This window comes from Euwallacea similis, chromosome 28 (genome assembly GCF_039881205.1).
Source record: "Euwallacea similis isolate ESF13 chromosome 28, ESF131.1, whole genome shotgun sequence".
Taxonomy (NCBI): Eukaryota; Metazoa; Arthropoda; class Insecta; order Coleoptera; family Curculionidae; genus Euwallacea; species Euwallacea similis.
The window spans coordinates 537,944-548,953 of NC_089636.1; the positions used below are offsets into that span (position 1 = coordinate 537,944).

At 36.0% G+C, this 11,010-nt stretch overlaps 1 protein-coding gene across 1 annotated transcript in view; it reads right to left on the reverse strand.

Moving 5' to 3' along the window:
* jeb (jelly belly) overlaps positions 1-10,492 on the reverse strand; it is a 53,614-nt gene extending 43,122 nt beyond the window's left edge. The window contains exon 1 of the mRNA XM_066403301.1: positions 10,074-10,492. Within this exon, the coding sequence (XP_066259398.1) occupies positions 10,074-10,314 (241 nt within the window). The 5' untranslated portion in view covers positions 10,315-10,492. The remainder of the gene's footprint in view (positions 1-10,073) is intronic.
* Between the last annotated feature and the right edge of the window lie 518 nt (positions 10,493-11,010).

Here is an 11,010-nt window from a genome sequence, read left to right on the forward strand (position 1 = left end):
AAATAAAGCCCATTATCGCTCTATATTTGACCCGTCTCCGATAGTGTTCTTGAGAGTCTAAGACGATTGCTTAGAGAAACTGCAGTAAAGTTCGCCTCTCTACTGGACAGAGCACAATTTTCCCTGTTAGAAGGTTGTTTTGTTTACGGAGATGAACATCAATGCTGTAAATAGAACTGGAGAGCAAACTGCATAAGGAATTTATGCTTTGTTCGTCTAAAGCTGAATCCACGAAACCCAAAACGCATTTCCTTTGCAAAGCACACTTTTCAATGGCAGACACGTCGCATTAACTTTAAAAGTTTATCCATTATTTTTTATTAAGGCTGTCTCGGCGACAACTTCTTACTTTATGCAGTATGTAGATACCCAAGGGAACATTATATTGTAAAATATGTCTGTTTTCTTAAGCTTTGTGTTAGATATATTTACATTTACCTTGCAGAAGTGGGGATAGAGAAACTTGTTTAGATACTCACAAAGTTCTGCATTCGAGATTCATGGCAGCCCTTGGGGAATCATCACATAAATTTTTGTCTTTATTTTTATAGAGGACCTTCATCAGTTTTATTGCGGAAAAATTCAATTTCAGATTTCAAATAAAGGAAGTCAAGTTTAGTAGCGACTAGAGTTTAAAAATACCCACGCATAAAATTCATTTTATTGGACGTTGAATAAGGGACAGAAAATTCGATTACGTCCATCTCGTGTAGGATTCAATATCGAATGCTCTGGCAATGGTCTTGGACATCCGACGAAAGGGCAGTTGAGAAGTTGATGACGGAAAACAGACAACCTTAAATTTCCACATTCCTTCGTGCCTAAGTGAATTTGCGAATGAACCTTTCCAGAAGATGAATATTTGGGAAATTTCAATGAAAATTCCATTCATATATCAAAAGAAATTAGAGTATCATGTCACGCAGTGTGGAGAGTTTGGAAAAAACATAAATATCGCCCGTTTTATCCGCTTTCAAGCAATGAAGACATTACGTTGGCCGACACGTTCACCAGATCTCTCCCCACTTGATTATTATTTGTGTGAAACTATGACAGACCTCATTTATAAGTCTGCACCCACCGATATTAATGAGCTGTTGTAGTGGAAAGAGAACATAATGCAACATAAAAAAGATGCATGCTGTGCAGCTTTCTTATCAACCGCTTGCTCATTACGTTGATTTATAAAACTTTTCCGTATGTTTAAGCTCGTTTAAATTTCTTATACAGAGTCTTGCAATCGTGGATAGCTTTCAATTGCTAAAGAAATGTTAATTTTGAGGAGTTACAGCATGAAAGAACCAATTTTAGGAAAATACTTTTATATATAGCAAGTGGCCAAGAAAAGTGTCTGTAATAAAAATAATAAGATTTATTTTCAATTTTGTGCTACCATACGGTCTTTGGTTTTATATTTTTATAAATTATTAGGTAGTGTTCAAAAGTGTTAACAATTTATTAGTTATACGTGCATTAGAAGAAAAAAATTTAGTGTCTTTATTTTTACTGACGCCGATCGAAAGGTTATGCTATTAAAGTTTTTTTCTTGTTTTTTTTATTTTATTATTATTATTATGAATTATATTATCTTATTATTTTTTTATTTCCCATTAACTAACAAGTTTTTCTATTGCTTATGTTCTATGTAACTGAATTTGTATTTCATTATTTTACATTTATTTTTTTCTATTTATATCTTTTTACCAAAAACGAATCGATCGATTTTAAATCGCATTACACCATTAAATCTAGTTTTGAAACACCTTTAATTTGAAGTGTCACTTGATCCATGCTTCAATTTTAAAAAATTGACTTTTTTGCCCTATCGTTAATGTAAATAGCATTTAGAGAAATAAAGGAACGTCAAAAAATGGTATTTTTTGTCCTATTTAATGATGCTTTTTGAATTTGAAAAAAATAATAATTTGCGAAAAAGTGAAAGGGGGAGGAGGGTAGAATTTCGAGTAGCACTGTATAGTGGGTTCAAATTAAGAATATCCAGCATAGAGATGAAATGAAATTATTATTTACCGAATTAACTTTCCGTATCTCCAATAGGTAGGAATGTTTAAATTCAAATATAGATATTATTTTCTGTCGCACATGATTACCGTGATTCGACTAGTGAGTTATATAGTCGCAACAAAGCTGTAAAGCTTTTTGAATGTTTGGAAGCCATTGCATCATCGTTATCGTTCTATCTATGACTGGTACTCTTGCAAAAAAGACAGGTCGCAAACTTTTTTGTATGTTTTCTTGCCGATATCGTTTTTTAGAGGATTCAGCTCAGTGGCAGTACGACGAACAAAAAGTTTTTCAATGATAACAACTTTGAGGACCAAAATAAGGAGAAAGAACATTTTAAAATCAATCCAGATCAAAAATGTTCGAAATGTGAAAATTCAAGATGGCCCCAAAAACAAACCAATGATGAACAACAAAAAAAGATGGTTGCTAAAAATCGAAACGTGGGATTTCAAGTATGACCTCTCTACGTCCCACTCTCAAACTGAAATTTGTTAATTAAATTTGCTTTTTAATTATTAATTAATTAAATTTTCCTTAAATTTCCACATTACTTCGTAGCTAACTGGATTAACCTTTGGAGAAGTAGTTGGGAACTTTCAACGAAAATTTTTGTAATGTTGGCTACTTCTGCTTAAACTTAAAAAAATCCAAATTTAGATCGTTTCCTGCAAGAAATGAATCTCCTATAAAATTTCATTCGTTCTGTTTTAGCATTGTAGACCATAATAGAATTAACTTACCCCAGCGACGTGTTTGAAGAAAAACAGTATTCATTGCGATGAGAAAATGGGATTAGTCGATGAACACTTAAATCGCCTACGCGAAAAGGGAAAACTGTCAGTATAACGAAACAAAATGAAATTGTTTCCTTTTTATATGGTTCCTGTTTTCCTAGAAGATCCCATCAGCCTGAAAAGGTCAATTAACTCATTGTGTATCCTTTGGAAAACGGCTCAAAGGAAGTTTAATGTTTATTGCTATTGCGAAATTAATATCAACTTACACAAAGCGAAAGTTGCAGATCAGATTAAGGGAAAGGTAGATCAAAGGATTTTCGGAGATACCTTGCAAAATTCCACTCGCGTATTTGGACATTCAATTCGGAACTTGCAGCCATCAGTTTTAACGCTGCCCAGAAATACAGTGTGATACGTCACAGGGTTTTGAGGCCATATAAGCGTGCAATTGTTCTCAATCAAAATGGCGTTCCACGGCCATCTTCGGCAAAAATGGAAAAAGCTCGGTGATCACCTTCAGCTTGGCCCAGCAACCTTCGATGTGACGTGCAATTGATTCACAATTGTTTGTTTGCAGCCATAATGGCGTTCCAGAGCCATCTTTAGCAAAAATACCAAAATAATCCCGCATTAAGAGGGGATACGCCAAAAAGCATTTATCAGTGAAATGTTACCGTCTAGATATCGGAACGTGTTACACCGTTTTCAAGAAAATTTGATAAGAAGTAAATAAGCACAAACCACTTTTCAAAAGAAACACTCAGAAGGGACTAAAACTGCTATCAGATATGGATGTGCTTATTTCTTCATCTACTAATTTCGGGCCAGAACGGTTTGAGTGTTTATTTTGGAATCGGACCGGGTCAGTTTTACTTACCATACAAATCCACGTGCCAATACGAAAATAAGAAAATACCACCACTTCCATAAGTGAGAGGTAACACAATACACCTTTTGAAGAAAACAAGCGATGGAATAATAATTCCAAATAACATGTCTCTGAACTTTGTCAAGGACTCCCCCGAAAAATGAGATAAACCTACAACCTTTATATATGATAATTTTTATGTCCTCATAAATAAAATAAATAAAATAAATGCTGAACTGGGTCTATTTCTATTGAAAAAGCCTGTGTTGAGAACTTCTTCAATGGACGACAAGCGAGGGCTCTAAACAAAAAAGGTGTTATTGAGGACATCAAAGGCAGTAAAAGGTTGAAAAGCTGACCCTCCCAAGATATAGAACAATCAAGATTGTCTTTCTAACTTAATTTTCGGTTGAGGTTTTGCCACACTAGTTTAGTAGGAGCGAGATGCCGCTAGGGCTCCTTCTAAAGAAAAATATTCGAGCTTTTTCGGGATCATCAAAATGGATTCACTTCATGATGATAAAAGTAGACTGGTAAATTACCGGATAATTTTAATAAATTTCAAACAGCGAAAAAATGTTTTAAGTGTCTGCGTATTCGTACCGTGAATTACCGGTGAACTACCACTGTCATTTACGTCATGTCACTCATTCTGTCATTATTGAAGTTGACGGTCAAATTCCAAAATCTCCGGACAAATTCAATATGACATGTCCTTCTTATGTCAGAGTGAAGTCTGTCCTTGAGTTCACAGAATAATGTCTTATGAAAACACAGTGTTTTTTAAAAAGGCAGTTTTAAACTAGCTTTTTGACACGTTTTGACACTAACTTGCACTACCCCAAACTAGGATTAAAACGGAAAATAATCAAGATCCATAATTCCATGACGATTTTAAACGAAACTAAGCAATTTGATACCATTTTGAGGGGTTCTCACGGCATGCCGGAAATTAAAATTTATTTTTGAACTTTTGAATAATTGTTTCTTAATTTACTTTTTGGAACAAGAAACGGGACATCAATTTGAAGCGGCTGATCCATAAGTTAATGTATCGCTTGAAGTTCAAAGTGATAAGGGACGGGAGTTTGATAATAAAATGCGGTTTAATATTTTTTTATTTCCCTAATTTGACCACTCGAAATTGCGTAATGGTCGAAAAGCAATCCCTTTTGTCTCCAATATATTACGAATTCATTGAACATCAAATACACATCCCCGCAATAAAATGAACCGAGATTACCCCCTGTGAATGACGCGCGACAGCAAAAGCATGTTGGGAACATACCCGTAGTTCTGACAGTATTCATTGTTGACTTACTTAAAAATCAATATCCAATAAATGAAATATGAGTCGAAACATATTTAGCCCTCTAAAAATAGGACGTTTCATTTCCATAGGTTTAGTGAGTTTACTTTCTTATTTCCATCGACCATATTAATAAAAGTTGGGTTGGTAAACACTGAATGCCCACACTATTTAATGGCTACTCAAAGGAACTGATGTGTGATAGCAAAATGAATAAATAATGCTAACGTTTGAAAGCCCTAAAATCTGGGTAATTTCAGACCACAGCCACTCCATATTGGTTAAATCAACAACCCCCTATGACACCGACCCTTGAGCCCTTTGATCATATCTGTAAGTCCTTTGATCTTGACAGGTGATACATATACGGGGGAATCTCGATTACACATTGGATGCCAATATTCAGAATTACCTCCATTTTGTTTTCATTACTGGCTCTCGTCAATGTGAGAGGTGTTGAGCTTCTGTTGATATTGAGAGCTCTTCGGGAAAAATATTCCTATGTAGGTAGACCTGACCCATTTTCGACAAATTCACACAAAAGCACTATTCCTCGCTAATGGAATATATGCTCGACTAAAGATAAAGAGACACATTAAATTAAGGATTAAGAAAACTTTCGGAAATTAAACTACATTAGTGGCGCTTCCATTTTAGCTGGAAAAGGCAAAATATCCCTATTAAACTGTTCTTAAAGTTTCCACATTTGAGCATTTCTTTGATTAACCGTCCTTTCTGTTTGCCGCTTTAATCCCTAAAATACGTTGAGATAAATTCGTTGCCCTACTTGTATCTGAGCTGTAACAAGAGTGGGCGGGAAATATATACATGAGAGCATGCCAATATTGCTTTTAATAAAATGTTTTGTCATTCGAAGTCCGTTGAACTGTTTGTGCCTTAAAACTCTGTAGATACGGAGCTGTTTGAAAAGGGAGATGTAGGAACAGTTTCGGAAGTTGAAAAAATCGAAAGAAAAGTCGAAGTAGTCGAGAAGCGAAGAAACTACGCAGTAAAATAAATGCGAAAAAGTAACGCCTAAACTCATATAATTAAGAAATGGTGCAGTTCTATGAGACTACAGAACCGCACCACTTCCAACCGTAATTTGAAGGCGTCAAGTGTAATTCACCTGAACCAACTGTCATGCGAAAAATCGCATTTATAATTAATAAAAAGCCAAACGTAATTCAGAAAACGTCAAGATTAATTCACAATAATAAAAGATAATCAAAAATCTGTCAAAAGTAATTCAGTTGAAGTGACTATCATTCGAAACATGTAATTAATTTAATATCGGATGTAATTCAGAGAACGTCAAATGTGATTCAGAATAATGAAAGGTAATTAAAATCTGTCAGGTGTAATTGAGGTGAGACAAATGTATAAAGTATAAACACAGGTGAGAAATAATTAACTTTCATATTGTTGCGTAATATATTACACAACAGTGTTCAGCTGACATGCGCTGATGTGTCAATATTTCCATGACAACGTGCATTTTATATATCTTTTATTTTAAAAATCATTTTACCTTCGCATGTGGTTCCGGTTATGATTGGACAGAGACGAATTAATACTTCACGGACGAGAACGCGGAGCCTTCAGAGGCTTCCAACTTAAGCTAAACAACAATATGCTGATGAACACCATATATATTTAGATTAGCATTGTGGAGAGTCATCAATGGACAGAAACTTCTTTTAAAGTGTGAACTTATTTTAAGATTTGGGCAGCATCCCAAATCCGCTTTAATTCACGTAAATCCCAGTTTCTCGATAATTTCCTCGACTTTAAACGTGACTTCTCCGGCGGTGGATACTTTCGTATTCTGCACATCGCAGGGCAAACGGAAGACACTGACAACTTGGAAGCATTACAAATAGAAACGTCATCTAAAACCTACAACGTGCCCACTAAAAGTATAAATTTCGTGGTTGGCTCCGATGTTGGATGACGTATCCTCCAAAATGTTTAGAGGGGAGGAAAACCTCCACCCTTAACGCCCCCCTCCCCCCTTTATAACTTAGTTGTAATAAATGAAAGACTGACGTGAACGAATGGTTGTGCCACGATTGCTTTGAGCAAAATTAATTCTAAAGCCTCCCTGATTTTCTTATTTATCATTAAAAAAAATGGAAAAGATAAATTTTATTACATAAATACCGTGCGTGGCCGAAGCACTTTTGGGTTTCGGATCCTTTAATTATCCTCCCGATCTCCTTTGACCGCGTTCTCCCTAATATACATGACACGAGCATTTCCCTTTTATTTTGTTATATTTAGCTTAATGCCCTTCGAACGTAATTTTATGGCGTACACAATATCCACGACTCATCCGGATGTATAACCCGCCAAATCCATGTAAGGTTCATGGAAAGGGCGGCACTACAGTAACTTTAATTGTGTTTCCGAGGACTTAGGGCGTGTAATGTTAATTACTAATAATGAAAAGGCCCGGATTTAATGTGTGGGACTATAAATAACGAAGAACATGCGGTTTCAGGCAGACCGTTCAAGTAATCTGTAGCTTCAATATTATGCAAGTTATAAGAAGCTCACAGCCAAACGAGGTGGCAACGGGAGGGAAACGACAAATATTTAACTCCCAGGCCACTTAGAGCTTTCAACAATTCACTGTCGAGAAAACAGTAGTTCATAAAATTCATGGAATGGACTTACCCTCATTGACTTCCATTAAAGATAAAATCAACTTTATCTGTGTGTCTGAGGGTCATTGCTCAGGGCTCATTTACCATGTGAAAAATGTTCTTTTGTTAGAGCAGTAAGTTCACTTTTCACTACCCTCTTCGAATTCCTTCCTGTCCATCCATTAATAATTGATTCAATAATGTTCCCGTGACAAATAGAGGCAGATTTAACTTAAACAGCCGAGAAATCTCCAATATCGAGGACACTCTTTTCTACATTAGGGATGACGTCGTCCTCCCGAGCTCGGATCCCCTAAAGATTTGAGAGAAGGACGCACATAAATCGCTTTAGAAACTATTTAAGTCTCCTTATACAGAATTAGTTTTTATGTTGTTGGACAAGGGATCTCGGAAAATATCGGAGCTGCAAAGTAGCTTTTTAAAAACTTGAAATTTCTCAGTTTTTTGTTCTGTGCTCGATTTTAAACGATATAGAGCCTCGGTGATACGATAGTTAATTAATATAAAGGATTGCATGACCTCCATGTTTAATTTTAACCGGAAAACTCAAAAAATTGCTTACTCTATAAGAAATAATTTACTGCGCATTTCATTAGAACTATTGGTATATGCCGCATAACTCAAGACATAATCGATCTAGTTGGTATGCGGTGTTAAAATCCAAATTCTCTTCCAATTTCTTCTAATATCTTCTTTCCTTCTTTTGCTCCTCCTTCTTTTATCTTTTTTCTTCTAATTTTACCTAATTTTCCTACATCCAATAATAACACAAGTAAGTTGCTTAAATGCGCTATTCCATATATCTTAAACTTCGGAGCAAGCGCAAATAAATCAGAATCAAATTATGAGGAACCCTCATAGCCTTTCTGAATGTATGCCTTGGAGGTCATGAGTATGCCAGCTCTAATAACTAAATGTTTTAATAAAAATCTACAATTTTTATTTAAAAAATTGTTTCTTAACGTCGCTCTTTTCGCCACTCGCATATTCGCTGTTATGGGAACTCGACTTTACACAGAAATTACACAGGATTGCTGTACGAATCCAACCTTGCATTGCGAAAAATCCTCTAACTTCCTTGATTAATTGATCAATGTCAGTTACTTGAGCTATAAAACTCATTCAGGTAAATGAGTTTTATAATATCTGCAACTTGTTTAAACATTCTTTCTAACCAGCTGCAATTTCTTGTTCTGCGAAAGCAGCAGTAACAAAGACGTCCCTTCCAAGAATAAATAATTTTGTTAATCATAGCTGCAGTGATTTCAACGTTTAACAATAGGTTAATATTGGTTAAAAGTCTGTGAATAGTGACTCCTGCGGTCGTAATCTAAACTAACCTAATTTGTCTATGAATTCGTATCTTCAATTAAATTTAATGAGTAATTTTTAACCAATTTTCATCAATATCAAAAATATTTAATAATTTTTCTATTTAACCAAAATCAACTCATTGTTCAGTAATTTCATCAAAAACTTAATACAGAAATCGCTGCCTCCGTATTGTTTAGATGTTATACAATATAGAAGATATCCAGAAATAGTGAACATGTACGGGGAGATTCAGGTTTTAATCAGGACAATTTAATAGCTATAGATCCCAAAAAAATTAAAACATAAAGAGCAAGCTGTTTCATTAAACTTGAATTTCTTGAATAATTTAAAAACTTTTTTTATAAGAGATACATTTTTTCTTAATCTATTTTTAGGTACTTGGTTATAAATGAGACAATACGTAATAAATCATAAGTTGAACAAAAACATTATTTGGGAAGTACAAATAATATCTCAAAAAAAAAAAAAACCAAGTGGACCGTGTCTGGATAGCGGGCTGGCCAAAAATATTATCCAATCTTTCATTACGTGCGGGAGCGCCATTTTGTTGAAACCAACAGTTATATGTTATTTATTAATCCCTTTCAAGTGAAAGGACTAATTATTCAAGGTTGAAAGATTCCAACCCACATAGTACACTGAAAGCGATGTTGATGATATGCAATTCAGTAGACACGGAATTCTCTCTAGATCAGTAATACTCATTTTTTCCATTAAAGATTTCATTGTTTGTCACTTGATTCTCATCTGACAAAATAATTGAATGCAGAAAATTTGGAAAAGTAATTAAAAAACATAACAGTGCTTAAATTACTAAAGGTGAAACATCAGTGAATTTGTAATACAAAGCTAAAACCGACAAAAAAAAGCATTTAGAAAAAAAGTGATGATAATTCTTGACGAACGAAATATCATGGAATCAAACCAAGACTATCAGGTTGAAGTTCCTAAAAAAATTTAATGGAAAAGTGATTTTAAGTAACTGGAAAATCTAAAATTATTTTCTAGATGTATTTTTATCGTGCGCTCCTTATCTTGGACACACTCTGTATGCACACTATTTCCGGACACCCTGTATAACAGTTACCATGCCATCACACACAACAAAATGTGTATTAGGTACTTACCTATCTGAGGAACATCATACTGACGTTGTCCTCTGGTGGAGCGCAACATGAGCTGCGAGTTGGCTAAAGACATCTGTGGAATGTGCTGTTGCAATTCGGGGAATTCGTCCGTCGAGGATGGTTGTTGTTGTTTCTGGTCCATGCGTTTCCTCCAATTCCGAATGTTATCTCTAAGGGGCTGCGGCGTGGCTACCACGCACACCACGCACAGTGCAGCTGCGGCGGCTAGCACGGTCTTCATGCCGCATACACACACACCCGCACCCTAAGCGAAGAAGAGACTCAGGTGATCATCCTGCCGACCCATGAGCGCGCGATAGTCACTTGTTGCTTGTTCTTGTTTGACTCCTTTCAGCCCCCGACGACTGGAGTGTTCTTTCTGTACTATGGGATCCGGAGGGTGGGTCCGTTAGCGGCGGGGTGACTATAACGACTAGCGCGGACTCGGACGAACGTCGTCGTTGAAATCTCAACCCTGCCGCCCACGCTGCCCGGCCCCACCACGCCGCCGCGCCGCCACCTCCGCCACCCATTCACACAGCCGCCGATTCATCATGCAAATTTATGTCGCGCTCCCGAATTTATGAAAAATCTTCGTGAGTCTGTTGTTCGAATGATTCATCTTGAGCACTTTATTATATTCGATGGAAATAATGGAGTTGTCGCGGAAATGTCTCGCGAATTTGCTTCTCTAACTGAACGAACTGCTCGTTGCATTTTAAAATCAACAATTCATTGAGATACAGACGTGAACAGGGCTGACTGTTTATTGTTTTATCTCAATTTTGTGACTGTCGGAGTACTTTATCGTATTCGAGAAGTCTTATCCCAGATCAGATCGATAATGTGTGACGAAAGGGACATCGCGGGGAGTCGCGTAAACTGCGCAGAAAATAGTCAAAATGGCACATTTTTCAGACATTTTTGAAAGCACGTA